The sequence below is a fragment of the Terrapene carolina genome, unplaced genomic scaffold (genome assembly GCF_002925995.2).
Source record: "Terrapene carolina triunguis isolate 2854851 unplaced genomic scaffold, T_m_triunguis-2.0 Scaffold95, whole genome shotgun sequence".
In the NCBI taxonomy this organism is placed as follows: domain Eukaryota; kingdom Metazoa; phylum Chordata; order Testudines; family Emydidae; genus Terrapene; species Terrapene triunguis.
In genome coordinates, this window is record NW_020664446.1 from 39,629,640 (window position 1) to 39,655,115 (window position 25,476).

At 42.3% G+C, this 25,476-nt stretch overlaps 1 protein-coding gene across 1 annotated transcript; it reads left to right on the top strand.

The window, feature by feature from the left end:
* The first annotated feature begins 708 nt into the window (after positions 1–708).
* On the top strand, positions 709–23,849 carry TFAM (transcription factor A, mitochondrial). Its single transcript, XM_024201904.3, has 7 exons — positions 709–848; positions 1,431–1,564; positions 9,359–9,429; positions 13,365–13,514; positions 16,346–16,441; positions 18,421–18,477; positions 23,490–23,849. The coding sequence occupies exons 1-7, from the start codon at positions 787–789 to the stop codon at positions 23,754–23,756; spliced, it is 837 nt and encodes a 278-aa protein (XP_024057672.2). The 5' UTR covers positions 709–786; the 3' UTR covers positions 23,757–23,849.
* Positions 23,850–25,476: the final 1,627 nt, after the last annotated feature.

A 25,476-nucleotide genomic window follows, 5' to 3' on the forward strand; every position in this document is an offset into this window, starting at 1 on the left:
AAGACTCAAGTGTGAGAATTCTGTACAGACAGTATCTTTAGAGAAAAATCGTAATATTAACGTATGCTTACAGCATATACAAGGGCTTCAAGCCAAGGAATGCCACGATCACCAGTGTGAGTTTCTTCAAATACCTGTATTGGGTCGACTTTTTTTTAAAGGCAGAATATATTGATTTCAGCGGGGATATCTGCTTAAAAAACTGGTATGTGAGCCGTGAGCTATTCCTGGGCAATTCCAATCGGAGCTAAACGAGTCAATGGCACGGCGTGTGCGACGGAAGGCGCATGGCAGGCTGCACAGTGCACACACATCATAGGAAAAGGCTCCGTAAATCACTTGTTTGTCTGTCTCTGTCTCTCCTCTAGCTCGCAAATTGTTGGGGCAGGAGCCGTCCTGAGATCCGTCCTAGGCACCGAGCTCTGCTACCACCTAAACGGGGCCAGCTGGGCTTGAGCTGCCAGCCTGAGCCCGAGCCTCGAGGGGGAGGGACCCAGCCGCTATTGGCCCCGCCCCGCCGCGGGCACCTCTACACCTCCCCGCTAGTCCCCGGAAGACGCTACAGGAGCGGCGCGCCGTACTCCCCGCTCAGCCCCTCCCTTTGCACGCGCCATCCTCCTCCTCCTCCTCCCCCCCCCGGTTCGGAGCATGCGCTTTGGGGCCTATGCTGTCCCGAGGCCCTGTTCCAGCTAAGAGGCGGGACCCACTTCTTCCCACATTGCACCGCGCCAGCAGCGCGCGCGGCTCTGACCTGACGAGCATCCTGTTGTTTTGTGTGTCGGTGTTATGGCGGCCGCGTTGCTGGGCCGGGCCCTGGCCGCTCTTCCCAGCGCTCGGCACATTCTCAGGTGAAGGCACCGCCCGGGGCTAGCGGCGAAACTTCGGAGTGAGCCGGACTCCTGGTCCTCCCAGCGCATCTGTCTGCATCCCGCCCCAGCCACCCTCCTCCCGTCCCCTCACTCCGCCTTCCCCCTATGGGCAGCGCCCCCGGGTGCCCCCCGCGCAACGTCCCATCCTCTCCTGCAGGACCCTTCGGGCACCCTCTGCGCATCGTCCCCTCCCCGGCCGCAGCACCCTTCGGGCACCCTCCGCGCATCATTCCCTTCTTCCGTTCTCCCCTGTGGCCCTCTTTGCTCATAGGAGGGAGCGTGTCCATGGGTGGGGGTGATAGAAGCTTTCAGTGGCTTGGGAAGTGGCTGACCCAAGCCTGGTTACAGATGCGGAGTTGTTTCTGGAGGAGCTCCTGTGCATTTGGGCCGGGAATATGATGGGCTGTAAATGTTAGTTGTGGGCTTATTCTGGAGTCTGGTAATACTGCTTACATCGGGATTGTAAACTAACGGTCACGTTATTTATTTTGAAGTGTAATTTACAACTGAGTTTACATATTGATGTATTTTTAATATCTGATAACTTTGCGTGTGTTAAAGATGCAGTACTACATACTCAGTGGAGAAGTGGTTTTCAAAACAGATCAATTCAGATAATCCTCCAAAGCGACCCTTAACAGCCTACTTTCGTTTTGTAAAAGATCAGCAGCCCATTTTTAGAAAACAAAATCCAGGTAAGGAACTCTAAAGAAACTTAGCATTAGAATAAATGTTATTTTTGTTTCAAAAACTGCTTAGAAACGTAAATAAAATCATTTCATTTTAATATGAATTTGTTAAGATGTGTTGGCAGTTCTGTTTATAGAACCCAGTTTTATTTCAGATGTGTGTGCACTTTTTTCCTTTGGCTTAAAAAACTAGATAAGTATTTGAGTCAAACTATATATTATATGAATAAATAAACTTTAAAAGAACATATTAAAGTGATAAAATCCAGTAAAATTAAATATCAGTATTGAATGTTAGATACACATACTACTCATAATTTATATTAGCTCTAAAAAAATTTGAATTTTAATTCATTCAGAGTAGAATAAATATTTGTCATATGGACAAGGTACTTAATATGAGAACTTCAAAAAAGAACCCCATTAAATATTTGCGTTGTAATGATTAGCATTCTTCCATTGCATGTGAATATTTCTTTTCATGCACATGAAAAAGATAATTTTTGATTATGTACCAATGCCCAGTACAAACGTTTATCCTGATGCTTTATCTAGTAATTTGCTGAGCTTTGAAAATGGTGGGTCTGTCCATAACCTAAATTGGGAAAGGGCAAATATTTTTAAGAGTGGGTGTCTTTCCCTTGAATATTTTTAGTTGTCCTAAAGTATGTGTATGTTAAGGCTTTTATTCCTATTCATAGCCAACGAGAGCTGCAAAATTGAATATTGTTCCGATATGGAAAAGTTCATTTGGGAATGAGGAAACTTGGTCTAATTGAGGATTACTGTTTGTAGAAATGATTGTTTTAAAGTATTGAAACCAAATTATGATTTATGATCATCTTGGACAAGTTTTGAGGTAACTCACTTTAAATGATAAACAGTTGAGAATTCTTAAGTCATTTGGCTGTAGAGAGGTTATAATCAGAAAGTTCTCCTATTAAAATATGCTTGAAGATCTTGTCCAGTTACCTACCCAGATCCCAGTGCATAATCTCTTCCTGTGCCTTAGGCTTTGTCTACACTACCAAGTTTTGTTGCCCAAAACCGCCTTGGACACCACCCTGAAACTAACTGACAGTTAAGGCAGATCACAGAGCACCAGTGTTATGCATTCCTGGTATGAAATATTAAGATGTGCTAACACATTCAATGCTAACTTAAGGGATGCATGGAAGGAAGATGTAGATACATAGCGGGGACAGTAATCTAGCCTAAAGGTGACAGACATGAATAACTGGAGCAAATTATTCATCTGGGGAAAAAACACTGTTGCACTTGTCTCATTGGGCCAATATAGAAGAGTGTTTCAGACCACAATTGCTGCCGGAGCATCCATGAGCGATCCAGACAGGATCTATAAAAATCCCTACATTGTAAATCTATGCTATAAACAGCACCATGCGACACTCCCCTTTCAGAATTGCGGGGGAAGTATCTGACAGCTGAGTGTGCTGCTCCCTTTTGGGAACAAGGAAGAAATCATTGGAATGCTCCTGCTCTGCCCTGCACTAGGAACACAGCAGCCCCTGCTTTGACATTCCTCAGCACAGAGATCTCACAGAGTTACTCATGATGCCGCTCTCGGCAGCTGAGGAGGCTGTGGGAGAACATGGAGGGAATCCTCCCAAGATGCTCAGCGATCAGCTCCGCCTTCCCACAACACAGCACTGTGGGATACATACCCACAGTGCATTGCTCATACTGTCGATGATGGTGCCCACAATGTGGATGTTATCTGTCGACAGAGGAAGCAAGTGTGAACACCCTTTCGCGATTTTTGTTTTGTCGACCTTTGGGTGTCAACATAAGTTTTGTTGACAAAACTTGGTAGTGTAGACAAAGCCTTAGTCTACAAATTAGTATATTCCATCCCAGGGGCACAGAAAGTTTTTTGTAGACCTGATAAAGTATTAGTGTTCCTCATCTTGATAAAGTTACCCTTCTTTTCTCCTAAAAACTAATAGTCCATGGCAAAATGTGGCATTGTTGAGTGGAGTTGAAAGGAGAGGCTGACCCATGTATTCTAGGTCTGTCTTGTCTTCCTATACTTTTGAGCCTGAATGCTTAGGTTCAGTCATGTCAATAATGGAAAAGCGGAACTGGCATTTTTGGAAAGTGTGTTGGGGGGGGAGGAATTGAGCCTGTGCCCTTTCCCTCACTAGGGGTATGTCTACACTACGAGAGTAGTTCGATTTTACTTAAATCGAATATGTGGAATCGATATTACAAAGTCGAACGTGTGTGTCCACACTAAGGACAGTAATTCGACTTTGTGAGTCCACACTAACGGGGCAAGCGTCGACATTGGAAGCGGTGCACTGTGGGCAGCTATCCCACAGTTCCCGCAGTCCCTGCTGCCCATTGGAATTCTGGGTCGAGCCGCCAATGCCTTCTGGGTAAAAAAATGTGTCGAGGGTGCTTTTGGGTAACTGTCGTCATCCAACCGTCACTCCCGCCCTCCCTCCCTGAAAGCGCCGGCGGGAAATCAGTTCGCGCACTTTTCTGGTCAGTGACAGCGCGGACACCACAGCACTGCGAGCATGGAGCCCGCTGCGACCATCGCTGCAGTTATGGCCGTTGTCAACACCTCGCACCTTATCATCCACCTTTCCCAGAGGCAGATGCTGAGAAATCGGGCGAGGAGGCTACGGCAGCGCGGTGAGGACCTGAAGTCTGAGAGTGGCACAGACCTGTCACAAAGCATGGGACCCCGCGCCGAGGACATCATGTGGCAATGGGTCATGTGGATGTTGTGGAACGGCGATTCTGGGCCCGGGAAACAAGCACGGACTGGTGGGACCGCATAGTGCTGCAGGTCTGGGATGAATCCCAGTGGCTGCGAAACTTTTGCATGTGGAAGGGGACTTTCATGGAACTTTGTGAGTTGCTGTCCCCTGCCCTGAAGCACAATGACACCCGGATGCGAGCAGCCATGACTGTCCAGAAGCGAGTGGCCATAGCCCTCTGGAAGCTTGCAACGCCGGACAGCTACCGGTCAGTTGCGAACCACTTTGGCGTGGGCAAATCTACCGTGGGGGTTGTTGTCATGCAAGTAGCCAACGCAATCGTTGAGCTACTGCTCTCAAAGGTAGTGACCCTGGGCAACGCGCAGGTCATCATAGATGGCTTCGCCGCGATGGGATTCCCAAACTGCGGTGGGGCTATAGATGGAACTCACATCCCTATCCTGGGACCGGACCACCAGGCCAGCCAGTACATTAACCGAAAGGGCTACTTTTCAACGGTGCTGCAAGCACTGGTGGATCATAGGGGACGTTTTACAAACATCAACGTCGGATGGCCGGGCAAGGTTCATGACGCTCGTGTTTTCAGGAACTCTGGTCTGTTTAGACGGCTGCAGGAAGGTATTTACTTCCCGGACCACAAAATAACTGTTGGGGATGTGCAGATGCCTATAGTGATCCTCGGGGACCCAGCCTACCCGCTAATGCCCTGGATCATGAAGCCCTATACTGGCGCCCTGGACACTGAAAAAGAACTCTTCAACTACCGGCTGAGCAAGTGCAGAATGGTGGTGGAGTGTGCTTTTGGCCGTCTCAAGGGGAGATGGAGAACCTTACTGACTCGCTGTGATCTCAGCGAAACCAATATCCCCATTGTTATTGCAGCTTGCTGTGTGCTCCACAATCTCTGTGAGAGCAAGGGGGAGACCTTTATGGCGGGGTGGGAGGTTAAGGCAAATAGCCTGGCTGCTGATTACGCCCAGCCAGACAGCCGGGCGATTAGAAGAGCCCTGCGGGACGCGCTGTGCATCCGGGAGGCTTTGAAAGCTAGGTTCCTGAGTGAGCAGGGTAACCTGTGACTATTACGTTTGTTTACAGAGAAGCTGAACCTGCCCCCGTTTCTTTACCCAGTAAATGTTCACTATCCTCTCCAGTTACATACTCCGTTCACCCCGTTCCCCCCCTTCCAACACACATTTAAAAATAAAATCACTTGAATTTTGTTAATGAACACCGTTTTCTTTATTACTGTTTTCTCGGTAAAGTGTTGAACCTGGGACACAGACTGTGGTGGGGAGCGGGTGTAGTGTAGTGATGCAAAGGACGCTTCTAAACTCCAGGAATGACAGGCTCCGCAGTGGTGGACTGGTTGTTTCAACGGAGCCTGCCACCCATCCTGTTCGGGACTCTGTGTGTGGGGGCTATGTGACTTTGTGGCAGGGGGAGGACGGTTACAGATCCCCTGCTGCGTGGCTCTGTGATCCAGGATAAGGACCGCTGCATAAGATCTCTAACCGCCCTCCCCCGCCACAAAGTCACATAGCCCCCCCCCCCACACACACACATAACATGAAAACCACCTCCCAGACTGACCAGGGTAACTAGTGACTGCAATGTGTGTGCCCTGCTGCTGAACCTGCCCCCGCCTCTGTACCCTGGTAAAGGTGACTGTCCTGTCCAATTACCAACCCCCTTCCTCCCCTTCAGACAGACTCTCCTGTAAAAGAACATGATGGAAACAGTAATTAACAGAAACGTCTTTTTTATTAGCAACTACACATGAAACTGGGGGATGAAACTTGGACGGGGGCTTGGGTGAGGCGGGAAGGAAAGGACTTATCAAATTTTGGGGAATGACAGCCTTCTGGTACTTGAGCAGTCTGCAGGGGTGGAGTGAGAGTTTTCACGGACTCTGCCGCCCCTCCTTCTTGGGACTTTGGGTGAGGGGGGTATGGGACTTGGTGGCGGGGGAGGGCGGTTACAGATAGACTGCAGAGGGGCTCTGTCGTCCTGCCTCCGGTCCTGCAGAACATCCACAAGGCGCCGGAGCGTGTCCGTTTGCTCCCTCATTAGTCCAAGCAGCGTTTGAGTCGCCTGCTGGTCTTCCTGCCGCCACCTCTCCTCCCGTTCCATGTCTGATCGGTGCATTTGGGACAAGTTCTCCCTCCTCTGGGTCTGCTGTGCTGCCTGTGCTCGGGAGCAGCCCATAAGTTCCGAGAACATGTCCTCCCGTGTCCTCTTCTTCCTACGCCTCATCTGCGCTAGCCTCTGGGAGTGTGATGCCAGGCTAGGTCGGGAGACAGTCGCAGCTGTGGGATGGGAAAAAGGGAGTGAATTCCTCAGAAAGATAAATTTAGTTGTGAACAAAGAACATAGTCTTTCTCTGTGAATAAGACCATGCACAGCACCTATCACATGCGCACTCAGGACAAGGTCGAATTTTCGGCCTTCGCATTCAGTGCCTGGGGTCTTGCAGTGCAGATCAGAGAAGCGGGGCAGGACACTGGAATTTGTGTAGCAGGCCGACATGGTAAGCCGTAGACTTGTGGCTGCTTAAAACTTTAATAATAGCACTGGCCTCCTTTCACGTTGAAAGCAATGCCAGTCCCTGCTGCCAGCAATCCGGCAAGCATGAACTCTGCCCCTGTCCCACCCCCTCGTGGCTGTCCCAGGGAAAGATCCCTGTATGCTGACCCTCTCCCGCCTCCACCACGTGGCTGTAAACCGCCGGTTACAGTTCTGTAAAGGAACAAGCAAGCAGTCCCAATACTAACATTCCCCTACCTAATTCAAAGCAGGTCACCATGAGCGACATCACTCTGATGAGGATTTCAGAGACGGAGAAAGAAAGGATGCTTCGGGAAAGCCTGCAAAGACCAGGGCCGTATGCCACCATGCTCTGCAAGGCAATGATCCCGGAGTACTTGCTTGTCTCCTGGCGCGGAAACGTTTCGTACTACGCAGGACCCAATAAGGCCGCTCTCCCCAGGAACCTGATGCAAAGGCTTTCCAATTACCTCCAGGAGAGCTTCGTGGAAATGTCCCTGGAGGATTTCAGCTCTATCCCCGGACATATAGACCGGATTTTACTGTAGCTGCACTGGCAGGGACTAAACAGTAGAGCGGCTAGGGCAGAACAATCATGCTAAACCGGACATTGTTAGATTTTTTTTTTTTCAGTAGTTGCACTGCCAAGGACTGAAACGTTAAGCGCCTAGAGCAAAGTAATCATGCACAACCCATTTTTAATATTGTTAATATTCCTGTTATTTTAAAAATAAATGTTTACATGTTTAAAACACTTACTGGCTGATCCTTCCCCTGATTCTGTGTCCGGGTTAACGCCTGGGGACGGTTGGTAGGGGATCTCTGTAAGGGTGATGAAGAGATCCTGGCTGTCGGGGAAATCAGCGTTGTAAGCGCTGTCGACTGCCTCGTCCTCCTCATCTCCTTCCTCATCTTCCCCATCCGCTAACATGTCCGAGGAAGCGGCCGTCGACAATATCTCATCCTCAGAGTCCACGGTCAGTGGTGGGGTAGTGGTGGCGGCCGCACCTAGGATGGAATGCAGTGCCTTGTAGAAACGGGATGTCTGGGGCTGGGATCCGGAGCGTCCGTTTGCCTCTTTGGTCTTCTGGTGGCCTTGTCTCAGCTCCTTGATTTTCACGCGGCACTGCGTTGCATCCCGGCTGTATCCTCTCTCTGCCATGGCTTTAGAGATCTTCTCGTAGATCTTTGCATTCCGTCTTTTCGATCGCAGCTCGGAAAGCACGGACTTATCGCCCCACACAGCGATCAGATCCAAGACTTCCCGATCAGTCCATGCTGGGGCCCTCTTTCTATTCTGAGATTGCATGGTCACCTCTGCTGGAGAGCTCTGCATCGTTGCCAGTGCTGCTGAGCTCGCCACGATGTCCAAACAGGAAATGAGATTCAAACTGCCCAGACAGGAAAAGGAATTCAAATTTTCCCGGGGCTTTTCCTGTGTGGCTGGTCAGAGCCTACGAGCTCGGACTGCTGTCTAGAGCGTCAACAGAGTGGTGCACTGTGGGATAGCTCCCGGAGCTATTACCGTCGATTCCCATTCACACCTAGCCTAATTCGACATGGCCATGTCGAATTTAGCGCTACTCCCCTCATTGGGGAGGAGTACAGAAGTCGAATTTAAGAGACCTCTATGTCGAACTAAATAGCTTCGTGGTGTGGACGGGTGCAGAGTTAATTCGATGTAACGGTGCTAAATTCGACATAAACTCCTAGTGTAGACCAGGCCTAGGATGTGTAAAGAAACCCTTGAAGGATATTTGTCAACAAAAATCTTAACTACTTCTATTTTACAAGTTCAAGTCTTGTTTGACCTGAAAAAACTTTCTGATTGAAGAATTTGTGAAATGATGATATTACAGAAGTAAGGAGTGAACGCTAATTGAGAAGGGAAGGGCATTTTAGGCAGAGTCTCTTAACCATTGTTTGGGGGAAATTGGGGATTGTTAACTTATTTAATTTCAATGATTGACATTTTAGATGAAGTACCTGCCATTTGAAGATTCAACACCACTTCTCATTCAGTTAAGGTGTAAAACTGAACCTGTACCTGGTCTATTCCAGCAGATCCTCTGGCAAAACGAGGAAAGTTGAGACTTGACTTTCCTGGTATTTCTAAGTAAAAAACAAAAACAAGCAGAAACTTTAAAAAAACAAACAAAAAACTTTCTCAGTTTGTATATGCAGTGTAAAGAAGAAAAGAAACATAACCCCGACTTCTAAAAAATTCTGTGTAGGTCACACACAAAAATGCCTGTTTCTGAAATAGTGACATTTAATCTTTCCTTTTAGGAATAAAAAAAAAGCTATCTTATTCACCTGGTGTTCACAATTTCTCGTACTGGCACATTAGGACAGGTTTTATGGAAAAAGAATATGTCTGTGGCAGAAAAATACTGGTAGCAAATTCTTTCCTGGGGAAAACGAAAAACATTTTAAACGTTAAAACGGGTTCAGTTTTCTTACTCTCTTGTAAACTAAGAAGTTAAAAATTTCTTCTGTTTCACAGATGTGAGCGTTTTGGAGATAGTAAAAAAAATTGCATATGCTTGGAAAGAGCTACCAGTGTCAGAGAAACAAGTAAGCTTGATTTTTTTTCTTTTGTTTTATGCTCTTTCAGTTGCATATTGAGTCTTATTTTTATGTTGGCTGGGTTTGGTGTGTCTTATCGAAGGAAATTTTGTTGAAAAGGTTGTAGCATGGCAACTTATAGTATCTGGAGTTTTCAGATTTTTGGGACCACCCCATCACTCAGGTTTTAGACCTGGGTATGGGACAAATGGTATTGCAGAAATTGATCTCTCCTACTAATAATGAACAAGGATAAAGTGCGTACTGATTCTTTTAGAACTGTTGTCTTAAACACTTGATCATAAAGTGGTGTTGACTGATTTGCAGTCCTTAGCAAATGGCTCAACTTCTTTCATAATGAGAATTCCCAGAGGTCAGTACTTTGGACAGTTGCTCACCTTCCCTGAGAGAAGTGTCATGGGATTCTACAAGGTTCTGTTTTACTCCCTTTTGATCAATTAATATATGTAGTTATTCTGATGGTTAGGAAGGAAATATATGCCATTGTGTTTTTTAGTGTGTTAAGCAAAAGCTCTGTTTGTTTGTTTTTTTTTTCCTCATCTGATCCTATGGAGAGCTGGCTGAGGTTCAATCCAGAGGAGACTGAAATAGTACTTGTAGGTTGTTAAGCAATTGGAAGGATTGGCAAAGGCTATAGTGACACCCCTGAGGGTGCATGGTGCTGTTTGTAGCATAGATTTATAATTCAGGGATTTTTATAGATCCTGGATGGCTCATGGATGCTCAGGTAGCAACTATGGTCTGAAACACTCTTCTATATTGGCCCGATGAGACAAGTGGAACGGTGTTTTTTCCCCAGATGAATAATTTGCTACAGTTATTCATATCTGTCACCTTTAGGCTAGACTATTGTCCTCTCTATATGTCTACATCTTCCTACCATCCATAACTTAAGTTAGTATTGAATGTGTTAGCACATCTTAATATTTCATACCAGGAATGCATAATACCTGTGCTCTGTGATCGTCATTAACTGCCGATTAGTCTCAGGGTGAAGTTCAAGGTGTTGGTTTTAAGATATAAAATTCGAAATGGTTTGGAATCTGATTAACTTGAAATTTGTCTGTCACAGTTTGATATTTATAGGTGTGGAAATGAGCTTCTGGTGGGCATTTTCTAAGAAAGGGACTTCAAATCTGGAAATCTTTGTTCTTCCACAAGAAGCCTGGCTTTAACTTTTGGGGCCTGCTGTTAATGCACTTTTTTTCCCCCCTTGGGTGTTCGTGGAAGAAGCAAGCTGAAGTATTTAAGATGTTTAGATTTGTGATGGTTGTATTGGGGGAAAAAAACTATTACAAAGATTTTAATTTTGATATTTTATTTTAATTGTTATAGTATAAATCTATGTGCTTTGTAATATGTAAGTGAAATAAACTGCATAAATCTTATTGCTCAGATATAGCACCTAAACTTGATGTATTATAGAAAATAGCTATTCAGAGGGGTCCCACATGATTATACTAACCTATATACTTCCTGTTTCTCTTGGTCTCCTGTCTTTGTGCTGTTATGGTAAATGAGACTCCCATTTTGTGAGAGATCACATAGTACAGTCTTTCCTCCTGATGAGATTATGATCCTGGAGTTCAGGCTCTAATCTGTTGAAAGTAATTTCTCTAAAGGTACTATCTGTGTGAGATTTTTCACTTCTGGGTCTTAACTTCTTAATGCAAGACTGGGAAACTTGTGCGTTACCTCTCCTTTTGATCCTTGAGGGCAGCAATAGAGAGGTAGAGTATGAGCTAGGGTCCCCAGTGCAATTGCTACCCAATGCAGAATATAAATGCTGCCCTTGGAACATTCCAAGCCAGTTGCTTCTTGACTACAGTTATAAAAGGAACTCCCTGTTGGAGGCAGCACCTGACTGTCCATTGCTCCAGTTCTAGCCTGGTTTCCAGTAACATATCAGGTATTTATCTTCATATTTCCTCTCTGCTTTCCTGTCAAATCTGCTCTTACTATATTTTTGAGGCCTTTGCTTTGGGTACTTTGGTGACTCAGCACTTTGGCACCTGCTTTGGAGCTTGAGTGCAATTAGTTTCTGGTACTCTGCACTACTTCGGCACTCCAGAACTAGTCATCTTGGCCCAAGCATCCTTGCTGTGGTGCTAGCAGTGTTCTAAGATTAGTTCTCAGGACAAATTTTTTGGTGGCCTCAGAGTGCGGCCACGAACTCGTGGTGGTGGCTACTCTCATATTTTTTTTCCTAAAATACTTGATTAGCTTTAGGAAAAACAAATAAATATGCACATATACACGTCCAAATAATTGTAATTTATTTATTGCTAGCTAGTAAGTCTGTTGCGAAAAGTGATAGTAACAAACATACAAGTATCATTTTTCACAGCAGACTTACTCAGCCCTGGCAAGCCTTGGGAACAATTAAGTCCTGGATGGGGGGGGTGTCGGGGCAATGGGGTGGGTGGGTGGGTGGGTGGCTGGGGGAGGCAGCGGGGGGCGGGAATCTGAAGCCCTGTGACCAGATCCCAAAGCCCCATGGATGGGGGATGGAGCCTGAAGCTGTGCAGCTGGAGCCTGGGGCCTCCTGCCGCGCAGCCAGAGCTCTGGGGTGGAGCCTGAAGCCCCGCAGCCGGAGCCTGCTGCCCTGCTTTCCCAGAGCTGAAGCCCAAAATCTGAGCCCCACTACCCCAGGGAAGGTGGGGAAATCACTGGCTGCCTGCTCCTCCAGTGTTATGCCTCAGGTGTCTCCAGAGGGTGGCAGTGGCCAACCCCTGCTGGCAGCCCCGCAACCAACACCAAGGCAGTGCATCCAAGAGAAACAGGGAGGGATGGCTACTTTGTGAGAGGAGGGAATTGGATGGTATTTGCGGGAAATCAGGAGAGTAACTCTTCAGCTGTTCTTGGACTTGCATGCAGCCAGCTTGATAAGTGACAGAGCTAGTGTACTCTGAGTTATTACAGCTGTCTCTGAAGCCAGACAGGAGCATTCAGAAGCATTAGGAGGCCCATCACTGGTGTAGTTGCTGCATTAGCTCTTAACTAATGGAATCTGATATAGTGGTAGTTAACACATTGGTTAGCTTTTCAATCAAAATGATGGTGAGTACCATTGATACAGTTGCTGTGAATGCATAATATGATACATGCATGGCAGAGGGTCTAAAGAGTAGTTATATCGAATTACTGTTGTGTCGCTCATGAGGTTACTTCATCCTGAAGACTAACTCCCATGGATTATGTCCCCCCTCCCCCAGGGAAAGGAGGGGCAGGACAAAGATATGGGGCTGTTACACATGGGAGCTGGGGAGCTCATGTTACAAGAACTCTTCTTTGCTAGAGATGATATGCATCTCTGCTGCATTGATTATTTCTAGGGACTCTGTGTAGCCTGATGATTCTGTTTACTGCATGGCAGGCCAATATCTGTATCCTGCTATAGCCTGCATGGTTTGGAAGGCTGTTTGATCTTTAGAGTGTTTTAAAGCAGTGGTTCTCAAACAGGGGTACTCATATCCTAGGGGGTACACAGAGGTCTTCCAGTGGGTATATCAGTTCATCTAGATATTTGCCTACTTGTACAACAGACTACATAAAAAGCATTAGCGAAGTCAGAATAAACTAAAATTTCATACAGACAATGACTTGTTTATACTGCTCTGTATACTGTAGACTGAAATGCAAGTACAATATTTATATTCCAGTTGATTTATTTTAGAATTATATGGTAAAAATGAGAAAGTAAGCAATTTTTCAATAATAGTGTGCTGTGGCACTTGTATTTTTATGTCTGATTTTGTAAGCAAGTAGTTTTTAAGTGAGGTGAAATTTGGGGATACGCAAAACAAATCAGACTCCTGAAAGGGGTACAGTTGTCTGGAAAGGTTGAGAGTCACTGTTTTAAAGGTAGAATGTTTAGCTCAAATTGACAGTTATGGTTGCTTTCATGATTTTTGTGCTTATAGACATATGAAGCAGCTGCAAAAGTAGAGAGGCAAGCATACAAAGAAGAACTGGCCAAATACAAAGCACAGTTAAGTCCAGCCCAGATACTAGCTTTGAAAGAAGAAAGGAGACAAAAACGGGCAAAAAGAAAAGCAACGAGGAAAAAGAGGGTAAGTACTCAAAATGTGATTTCATTTTCCCTTTTAAGGTAACTTAAATGTATTAATCTGGTTGTTTCAAATGGTTATTAAACATGATTACAATGCAAGGCTAGAAATAATGTTTTAAAGGAATGCTGTCAGGTTAAAAATCATACTTAAATCATTACTGATGTTTCCTGTAATACTTTAGTTTATTAATTGATTACTTTATTTAATTTGCTTCTCACTATGCTATACTTTTTTCCATTTCACTTAACTGAGACTGTGAAAATAGACCTGCCAGTTTCACCTTCTGGTGCATGAGAATCAGCACAGTCCTGCAGTATTTGGTTGCGTATGCTGCAAAGCCAATTATTAACCCTTATTTGCCACAGCCTGAAATAGTCCCCTCTGCCAAGGTGAAGATGGCAGATAATTTCAGCAAAAAGAACAAGTAACAGTGACTAGGTAGCAAGTGCTCCACTCCAGTTATTTCCCATATGGACAGTGTCCTGGAAGAGGCCTGTCAGGAGGGAGCAACAACACCAGAGGTCTCCAAGTGGAGGAGGCGTCCTGGAAATAGCTTTTCATGAGGATTCAGTCCACCAGCCCCCGAATTTCTCAGCTCCAGGATGTTATCCAGTTGCCTAAGCCTCCCCAAAACCATTGTAGCCACCAACACCTATACAAGACTGGGTAGTAAGGTTGGCACTTCACATGTCCTTTGTATCAGAGTAAGAACTCCAGAATTAAGAAATGTAAATATTCTCCTTCCACTCCTTCTGTGATGGGTTCATCCTGGGTGCCACCCGGAACTTGAGTACCACCGAGCCCCCTAACCCACCAGCCTGGGCTCCTTCTCACACTGTACTGCTGTGACAAGCTGCAAAGCCCTCCAGCCTACACTTTCACCAGCATTCATACAGGTAAGGGACACACCCAGCTGCAGTTACACGCAGGCTCTCTAACCATCAGCTTCCCAGCCTAGGACCCCAGAGCAGTACCATCCTGCCCTGGTCAAATCTGGTCAGTATATGGGTTTAATATGCGGTTCGCCTCTCCCTCAATGTGAAGAGAACAATGCACACTTGTGGTAACCAAGCAGAGATATTCCCCAAGCCTTCCAGTCAAAGCTCACTGGTTTAGATTAAAATAAAAACAAGTTTATTAACTACAAACGGTTATTAGATTTATTAGGTTATTTGATTTTAAGTGATTATAAGGGATAGCAACAGATCAAATCAGATTATCTAGCAAATAAACAAAAAACCCACACTAAGCTTAATATACTAGATAGATTGGATATGAATTAGCAGATTATCACCCTAAGAGATGATACAAGCAGGCTGCAGATCCTTAAGGGGCAAGATGCACTTGCGTTACAGCTTGGAATCCCCAGGTGTTTCATACACAGGCTAGAAATCCCTTTAGTCCAGCACTTCCCCCAGTTCAGTCTTTGTTCCTCAGGTATTTCCAGTAGTCTTCTTGTGTGGGGAGTGAACAACCACAGATGATACTCCCTGCCTTATATAGTTTTAGCATATGGCAGGATCCCTTTGTTTCAAAACTTGGTTCCCAGGCCAGTTTGTGGAAAAATACTGACATCCCAAGATGGAATCCAGAATCATGTGACCTGGTTACATGTCCTTGTAGAGTCATAGCAGCCATTACTTGCAGGCTGTTAGGAGTGTTCTCAGTAAGGCTCACCAGGTGGGAGATAAGCTTCTCTGAGGGCCTGTTGTTTTTTCTAATGGCTTATTGCCTTGAATAGGCCCTTCCCAATCAGCTATCTAGACTGAAAGCATCTTGTCTAGTGGGCATCGCCCAGGTGTAGCTACATTTGAAATACAGATACGTAGTCAATATTCATAACTTCAGATACAAAAAGATACATGCATACAAATAGGATAATCATATTCAGCAAATCATAACTTTTCCAATGACACCTCACATGACTTATCTTGCATAAAATATATCCTAATTATGCTATAATCATATCATATAATAATATTACTATGAATATCGGGTGCAGTGTCATACCTTCATCTTCCCCTGAAGAAGAGGAACTTTTGGATTTAAAACTATAGGTAATGGAAGAAACAACTCAGGAAAAGCTCTTTAAAGCAGACTGTTTTGATCTAATGCTTTGCAATGTAGTTACCTCTCAATATGAGTCCAGAGCCTGTCCAATGAGTGCAGGAAAATGCTGATCGGGGTAAAGTGAAACTACAAAACAACTTCTCCATTGTCCTAAAGAAGGAGCTGTCTATCTTCCTCTAATCAATGCTTGAAAATATCATAAAATCACAATTGGCGCAATCCAACAAATGGAGGTTCCCAGGCAAGGCCAGAAATTTTATGCTCTGTTTAGTATCAAAGGCAAATTGTTAACCTGCTTAAGATAGATGTGGCAGGAGCCTTACTAATAAATTAACCACTCATTTTTGTTCAAGGAGTCCACTGATAGCGAAATAAAAATGACCCTTAGAAGAAACTGAGATGTTTAGTGCAGCCCTCCACACTTCAGTTCATGTAGCTAGTCATGATCCCTTCCTCCACTAGGCTCAACTCTAGCCTATTGTCTCAATCTGGGTTAAAATATGAGTCGGTTCACAAGTGAAGACTAGTTTAGTTTGGTGTTAGTGTAAACCTTAATTGTCCACAGTGTAATGCAATTTTGCATAAGAAATTGATCTTTTTGTAAAATGCTTCCTTTTTTTTAGTAAGTGTAAAATGGTCAATAAAAAGCTAATGGTATAATCAGCTTTGCTAAAAGGAATTGAAACAGATTATAAATATATATAATCAGTGGGTTGACTCATTCACAGAAAAATAACTTCTGCCTTCTTACAATTTTTTAGGAATTAACAGTGCTTGGAAAGCCTAAAAGACCTCGTACTGGCTTTAACATTTTTATGTCTGAACACTTCCAAGAAGCTAAGGGAATTTCAGTTCAGGTAAACAAGACAAAATTGGTTAACTTTAGATTTCTTCATTGTTAAAACGACTATCTTCCAAAATTTGTTGCATTCAGAAAATTTGTTCTAGCTTCTCTTATGGGTAACAATTCAAACAGTTCAGTGTTTCTGGATCTTTCTTTGCTAGGCAGAAGTGGGAATTTTTAGGGCATGGTTGAACGCTTGCTGCTAATTGCTTGCTATCCAAACTGAGCCACTCAATGAATACATGGACTTAATAAATCAGAAAGTCTTGCAGTACTGTACACTCTGAAGACTTACTCCCTCTTATTCAGTAACTGGAGAATTCCATTTTTCCCTGCTTCTTTCTTAGGTCTAAACACAGGGTTGCATCACTTTAATGAAGACCTTGTCTGCACAAGAAATTTGCACCAATTTAACTTCAGGTGTGAATTTAAACTGATTGGAGTAAGTCATGTGTGGACATGATGACTTTGGTTTAAGTGTGGCTTATTTTTGGATTAGCTTCAGCCTGTTCCAAATTGACTTAAACTATAAATAAGCCATACAGAAGGTTGCCCCAGTTTAACCAAATCAGCACTTGTCTATACAGTGAGGTAATGCATTCTACTGGGTGTGATTTCTAAAGCATGCTAATGTGTTGATTGATCTATGTAGATCCTGCTAGTGTGCCATAAAGGTTCCCTAGTAAACTTTAACATACATGTTTCAAACAGTACTATGTGAAAGCACACCAGCAGGATCTACAAATGCAAAACATAATTAAAATAGATTCAAATCATGATAAAGTTGATCTGACTGGAGAGAAAACTATATTTAACCCATGCTTAGTATCAAGGCCACTAATTTCCCAGCTGAGTGGAAGGAACTCTTTGATATCCTGCAATTACGTTTGATTATATGGAGAGGGTCAGCGAGTGATGCAAGGCATTTTTCGCTGAGGTGATCCATTCATATAATCAACCAGCTTCTTTCCCTAGAACTAAGATGATCAGGAATAGTAAGTGTAAACTGTATGTCTCATGTAGGTATAGGTCAGTGGCTCTCAATCTTTCCAGACTACTGTATCCCTTTCAGGAGTCTGATTTGTCTTGTGAACCCCCAAGTTTCACCTCACTTAAAAACTAACTAGATGGACAACAACAGAAATATATAGATGATCCCCTTGGCAGACTACCCATAAGTCTGCCCATTTATGCTTGAACAAGTTAATTGGTTTTTGTTTCACTTTTGCATTGGAGCAGACTTTTAGTGATGGGGAAGTATCCACCTCCCAAAAAGTCAGACTATCACTTATGAGTGGTGTATTCATTCCACCTTGTTTAGTCTCCTCTTCTTGCTCTCTGCTTACCTTCCTTGTACCCTCAATTCTCCATCTGTTTTCTAACATCTGCCTACCTTCCAATTCAGCAAACACCTTCATCTTCTATCCTTACTTTCCCCCATAACCAATTTTATTCCTAGCTAGTTTCCTCATATTTAGCCCTTCCCTTTTGTGTGTTTTCCCATGTTTGCTCCCTCTGGCTCTAGTCACCTTTCTGTGACGTTCTGGGTGCCCATGAGCAAGTCAATTCACCTCTATTTCTCCATCTGTAAAAAGGTCAAAATTACCAGTCCCAGTTTACCTATTTCATGAAGACTTTGACAGTATTTATAAAGTTCAAATAATATTTACAAACAGAGTGAAATAATCAAGATGTCTAATTTGTAAAGTACATGCAGATAGCACTTCAGAGATTTTGGTCATTTCCTTGTTGATGCTTGTTCACGAAACTGTGTGTGCTGGTATTCTGTACTGGTACATACTGTCCCATCTCAAGCAGTGCACAACTTTCCATTTTAAGAGGACGAAGAATGGAGGTTTTTACAGGAATCAAAGCTATTTAGCTGTCAACTAATTTTGCTTTAGGAGGACTTTAGTCCCTTTTAGCTTATACGCTTGAGAATCTCATTATCCAAATTTTTTACATGAGTTTGAGAGAGTTTGTATTTTGTAGGCAAAGATGAAGAATTTATTTGAAGAATGGCAAGATCTATCCAGTTCTCAAAAGCAGGTATGTGTCTAGCTTTTGGTGAGGCTCCAGTTCAGCTAAGTGTTATCCAACTACAGAATGACAGTTTAGTCATTCTGACTCCAGAACACTCTTGTAAATTCCAGTTACACCGACCTTTTATTATAGTTAAAGTGCGTTTTTTACTAAAAGATTTTATTTTCATTTATTTTATAAATTCTTGAAACCAATTACACTTCAAGCTGAAATGTCTCATATTGATTCTTAACACAACAGTGACCATTTTAAAAAAAATATTGATAACATTTCATTAAGCAGTGGAATGGGTGGGTGTTGTTGGGGAGGAATATTGATTCCTGAGTATGAAAGGAAAAAACAGTTAAATTTTTCAAATTAACTTCTTGCTTTCATAAATGAAATTAGATCTTTTTAAAAACTTCAAACTAGTAATGGATTTGGTTCTCATGGGGAATGAGATCTTTTGCTATGTTTAATAGAAATTTTAAAAATAACACTGTTACATGCATGGGAAAAATCTTACTTCATGTGGCTTTTTTACTGTCTTTAACAGTGCACTGAGGTATGATGCTCCAGATCTGTATATAAGAATATTTGAAGCATTCCACATTAAAATAGTATAAAAACTAGGGCTGTTGATTAATTGCAGTTAACTCACGCAATTTAAGTAAAAAAAAATTAATCGCGATAAAAAAAAAAATCGCGATTAATTGCAGTTTCAATTGCACTGTTAAACAATGGAATACCAGTTGACAATTATTAAATATTTTGTATGTTTTTCTACATTTTCATATATATTTTATTCTGTGTTGTAATTGAAATCAAAGTGTATAATATTTTTGATTACAAATGTTTGCACTGTAAAACTGATTTTAAAAAAAATAGTATTTTTTAGTTCACCTCAGACAAATAGTGTAGTGCAATCTCTGTTGTGGAAGTGCTACTTACAAATTTAGATTTTTGTTGTTTTACATATCTGCACTCAATAATAAAACAATGTCAAACTTCAGAGCCTACAAGTCCACTCAGTCCTACTTCTTGTTCAGCCAAGCGCTAAGACAAACAAGTTTGTTTACATTTACAGTAGATAAAGCTGCCCTCTTCTTATTTACAATGTCACCAGAAAGTGAGAACAGGCCATTCGCATGGCACTTTTGTAGTCGGCATTGCAAGGTATTTACGTGCCAGATATGCCAAATATTCGTATACCCCTTTATGCTTCGGCCACCATTCCAGAGGACATGCTTCCATGCTGATGATGCTCGTTTAAAAAAAAAAATGTGTTACTATTCTCCCCAAGGAGTTCAGTCACAAATTTAAGTATGTCCCCTGCTCTGTTTTACCTGCTTTCTGCCATATATTTCATGTTATAGCAGTCTCAGATGATGACCCAGCATATGTTGTTCATTTTAAGAACACTTTCACTGCAGATTTCACAAAACGCAAAGACGGTACCAATGTGAGATTTCAAAAGATAGCTATGGCACTCGACCCCAGGTTTAAAAATCTGAAGTGCCTTCCAAAATCTGTGAGGGATGGGGTGTGGAGCATGCTTTTCAAAGTCTTAAAAGAGCCACAGTTCGATGCGGAAACTACAGAACCCGAACCACCAAAAAAGAAAATCCATCGTCTGCTGGTGGCATCTGACTCAAATAATGAAAATGAACATGTTGGTCCATACTGCTTTGGATTGTTATTGAGCAGAACCTATCATCAGCATGGACGCATGTCCCCTGGAATGGTGGTTGAAGCATGAAAGGACATATGAATCTTTAGTGCATCTGGCACATAAATACCTTGCAATGCCAGCTACAAAAGTGCTATGTGAACGGCCTGTTCTCACTTTCAGGTGATATGGTAAACAAGCGGGCAGCATTGTTACCAGATTTGCCCATTACTTTGGGGTATGTTCATTTATTCAGGTTACTCTTCTGGGGAAGGGGATTCTGTAATTCTATCAATGTACTGCTTGTGTCACTTGTGTTTTCATATGGAGCTCTACCTCTCCCTTCTGCAAGTCCCCTCCCAATGGAGTTATCCTGCAGGACCTAGGTTCCCTAGGGCTGGGTTTCTCCAGCCCCAAAACCGGACGGACATGCACGCACACACGCCCCTGGGCTCCATGGACTGGGTCAAGCAGCACTTTCAAGCTGTTACCCTTATGCGTCGCAGATTCAGCACGTCCCTATCCCCACTCTCACAACACAATTGTACTGGCAGTAACCTACTTGATGAGCAAACCCCACAATATTTTGGGCACTGCAGGGATCTTTAGCTTAGGTAAAAGAAGCGTTGCTGTAGAGTGAATGGAGGGAGCTAAAAACACAAAAAAGTAAAGTTCAGCAAGAGAGAGAAGCAACCAACTTAACCATAAAAGTTATGTATTGAATAATAGTGATAACTACACAAGGAGGGCTAAACCAACGTAACATACATTATTAAAGGTTAATACCTAAGGTAGAAAGGAAAACAGAGAGAGCGAAAGAGGGGGATCTCACCCACTCCATGAGGCTTGAACTGGTCGGGGTTCCCAGGTGATGGTGGTAGTGGAGGGTCCTGAATGCTGGAGACAGGCAGAGCCCCCAGCACGATCAGTCAGGAGAAGATGGAGTTCCAGTGGAACTGATGCATAGTTTGGATCTAAGCATCAGAACCCTGACTAGAGGGTGAGTAGGGATTTTTGTAGAGAAAATACAGTTGTTCAAGGGAGAACACTAGATTTGTTTATAGGTAAGTTGAAGACTCAAAGGTTTTTTCTTTAGGCTAGACAATAGGAGCTGATCACTCTTGGCTATGGGTGGTTTTTTCTTCCAGGGAGCTCACAATGCAACTAGGCTGCTTCAGTATTTGGATATCAATTAAGGATTCATTACTAGAATTGGTCTGATAATTGCTGAGCTGGGTGTGTGCAGACATAGGTTCATTCTCATCTGGAGCAGAGATTCCCATGATGCAGTGCTTCCCTGCTTTTTCTGGTCCCAGAAATCAGTGTGGTTCTCTGTTCTCCATTCTGTATGTAAATTGAGATGTCTTCCTGTCCCATCTTTCATGCAGATGAGGCTAGGGGAGTTGTCTTTGCTCTCCATTCTGTATGCTAATGGAGATGTCTTAATCTTGTCACCCTTGTCAGGAGGGGTCTAGGTGTGTCTCCCAACGCCCTTCACTGCTCTCTGCAAGTTTTTTCCTCTGATGAGTTTTGGTTTAAGCAGAGGCGGGGGGGAGGGGGTGTCTTTCATGAGTCAGGCTGGATACTGCACCCTGGTTCCCCAAGAACACAGAGGTGTCTGGTATCAGCATTATCTCCTGCAAATGTAAACAAACTTGTTTGTCTGAGCAATTGGCTGAACAAAAAGTAGGACTGAGTGGACTTGTAGACTCTAAAGTTTTACATTGTTTCATTTTTGAATGCAAGATTTTTTACATAATTCTACATTTGTAAATTCAACTTTCATGATAGAGATTGCACAACAGTACTTGTATTAGGTGATTTGAAAAATACTATTTCTTTTGTTTTTTTACAGTGCAAATACTTGTAATCAAAAATAAATATAAAGCGAGTACTGTACTCTTTGTATTCTGTTTTATAATTGAAATCAATATATTTGAAAATGTAGAAAACACCCAAAATATTTAAATAAATAGTATTCTATTATTGTTTAATAGTGTGATTAATCATGATTAATTTTTGTAATCGCTTGACATCCCTAATAAAAACCCAATTGGCCTTTATTAATCTTGACTTTCTTTTAAACCTGCCATTTCTTGTCCTGAATTTCCTTTGTCCAAATAATGTTTGTTTGAATGTGTAATTGGAGCATACAGCTATTTTATATTTCATATTCTTTCTAGAGAGAAAATCAAATTTGAAATTGGTTGTGCAGAAATATCTGTTGGGTTTCTCTTTCCAGCTTTAATCCTTATGTACCCCAGCTTCATCAAACTTGTACTCCAATGCAAAACCTTAGTGACCTCAGAAATGGTAAGGCAGAATCATTTCCCAAATGCATGGAATGTGACAGTCAGATGTACTGATCTGTTGGCATAATTGATATAAAAGAATATGATCTTACTGTTAAGGTTTTGTGTTAAAGTGCAAATTTGAAGTTGAGGTCATTTATTGCTTTTTGGTATTTGTTGGAAACAAAAGCCTTATGGAGTATTGGAGTATATTATCATATCAATAGTTGAATGGAGAGAAATGCACAAGTCTTTCTACTTAACTTTTTATTTCCATTCTTCTAAAGTTTTGGATAGATGGAATTTGTCCTGCTGTAACCTTAACTGCCCCTATACATAGTATTTCTTTGCTAATATTTACTTAGCAATGGGGAAAAGGGAGAGTTAAAGATTTTATCTGGGGGTCTAATATGTCTGTGCAAATAGGTAACACACTTCTAATGTGCTCATAAGAAGACTTCATGCAAACAGAGTATATTATATTGTAAGCTCAAGATGGGGACTTGTCTGTCTGGGTGTAAAGCACCATGCTATACAAATAGTTTTTCTAACATTTAAAATTGAAAAGGCAGTTTCCTCATTGAAGTATTAAGTCTGAAATCTCAACATTGTTTCACTGCTCACGAGTTTAGTAGAGCATACAGCTAATACCTTATCTGGTTTAGCTGAAATTGCTTAAAACATTCCAGAAGAGTAAATTTGCAAATTTTAAATATGCAATTGCCTGAATATTCTACTTCAACATAAGGCACTAGGATGGAGGGAAAATTGAAGGTGTAGAGGGGGCCTGAAGGTCTCAAGAAGCAGAAGACATGACAGCTCTTAGGAAAGTGAAGGTAGAGGTTACTGAGGAATTTGAAATAGACTATATGTCGTTTAAAGAGATAAATAACTTACTATGCAGCAACTTATTAGTGCTTTCATTTGTGAGTGAATTTGCTTCTAAGAAACAGATGCTTCAAATTCTTGTGGAGCATTGGGAAGGGGAAAATGTCATGGGATTTGGCAGAATTTCCATTTACAGCAACAGCCAGAATTTTACCTAAGGAAATATTGAAACATCTTAAATGATTTCTCAGACATATCTACAGCTTGCTGAAGATGACAAGGTTCGGTATGAAAATGAAATGAAGTCATGGGAGGAGCAAATGGTTGATGTTGGACGTGAAGATCTGATACGTTACAAAAACAGACTCAAAAAATCAGGAGTTGCAACACAGAAGAAAACCATAAAAAAGGTTGTTTCAAAAAAGAGGGTTAAAACTATAAAGAAGATTCAAAGAACTAAAGATTCTTCATCGCCAGAAGTTATGGCAAAATTAAAGACAAAAAGTTCTGAAGAATAAAGCTGGTAAATGTTTTATATTTAATTACTTGATTGCCATGACTTTATTCTGCTTGTAAGTGTTAATGCACTTAGCACTAGCACTGAATTTTTGGAAAAAAAAAAGTAAGATGGTTTATATAAGATATTTAAGAAAAAATTGGGTAAGAGGGATTTGAATATCTTTCTCAGAATTATCTAGAGAAATGATCTTTGCAGGTGTAACATAGTGTGTATAAACCTAATCAACATTAATCAAGCTGTGAATACTTTTGATACTGACTGATTGTGATGGGAAGAGCATTCTTGAGCCCACAGTAATGCAGACAAGTGTTAGTTTTTAATGAAAGCAACCATAATCAACGATATTATCTTCTAGATGTTGTAACTAATTGGGAGGTGAAACTTGAATTTACAACAGAGGTATGTTCTGTTTCCTCCCTAGTGTTAATAGCGCATGCATTAGCTGGAAATAAATGTCTAGCTGTGTATTTTTGCTAATTTCAGTTCCTCTCACAACAAATGTAAACTTCAGAATTATGTACACATTTAGTTTTGTTACTTGCATCCATATTCATCTGTGTACCACTTTGTATGTATCACACATCTATGCATACATTTAAGTTGAATAGAATAAAAAAATCAATGAGTTTTGTACAAAATATTTTCCCTTGAGTTTTATGCCATTACTTCAAAAATCTGCAAAACACCATTTTATTATTGTCAGTTTTGGGGTAGTTTCCAAGAGAAGCAATATACACTTTTTTTTAAGTTATCCACTGTTACAAAACAATGGTTTCTGATTTAGGAATAAAACTGGGCTTTGTCAAGATCTGATTGGTGTCTCTTGGAGCCTTCTCCCCTTGCTGAAGTCTGTGGCAAAACTCTAGGCTTCTAGAGAAGTTACCTTTTAGAAATAATCTCCCATTTCCCAAAAGTTATTCCAAACTTGTATGTCAAATAACTTACAGTAATTACAACTAACTGAAAGCAATTCCAAATAACTTTATATTTGTGGAATTTTCTCCTTGAATGAGGAAAAAAAGCAAGGAGTCATAGGAAGTTCTGAAGCCTGTAACATATTGACAGTTACAGTAACAGATTGACAGCTGAAGCCCCAGGGCTTCAGCTCTGGGTGGCAGGGCTCAGGTTATAGGCCCTCTGCCTGGGGCTGAAACCCTTGGGCTTTAGTATTTGCGCCCCTCCACCACCACCCTGGGCCACGGGGCTCGGGCGGCTTCAGGCTTTGGTCCCTTCTCCTTGGGTCATGTAGTAATTTTTGTTGTCAGAATGGGGTCGTGGTGCAATGAAGTTTGAGAATCCCTGCCTCTGACTAATCTTCCATAACAGTAGCATGAATAGGCTGATAAAACATTATATACAGTGAAAACTATTTGATCATTTCTAATGAAATCCTTGAATATATAAATGGCAATATTGAATAAGAGTATGGAGGTTGTATTACCTTTGTATTTGGCACTGGGTACTAGAATACTATGTCCAGTTCTGGTATCTACAATTCAAAAAGGATGTTGAAAAATCGGAGACAGTTCAGAGAAGAGACATGAGAATGATTAAAGGATTGATTGTTATAAGAATGCCTTATAGTGACAGACTCAAGCTCAATCTATTTAATATCTATTTTACCAAAATGAACATGAAGAGGTGACTTTATTAGTCTGTAAGTATCTACGTGGGGAGCAGAAACTTGATGATAGAGGACTCTTCAATCCAGTACATTG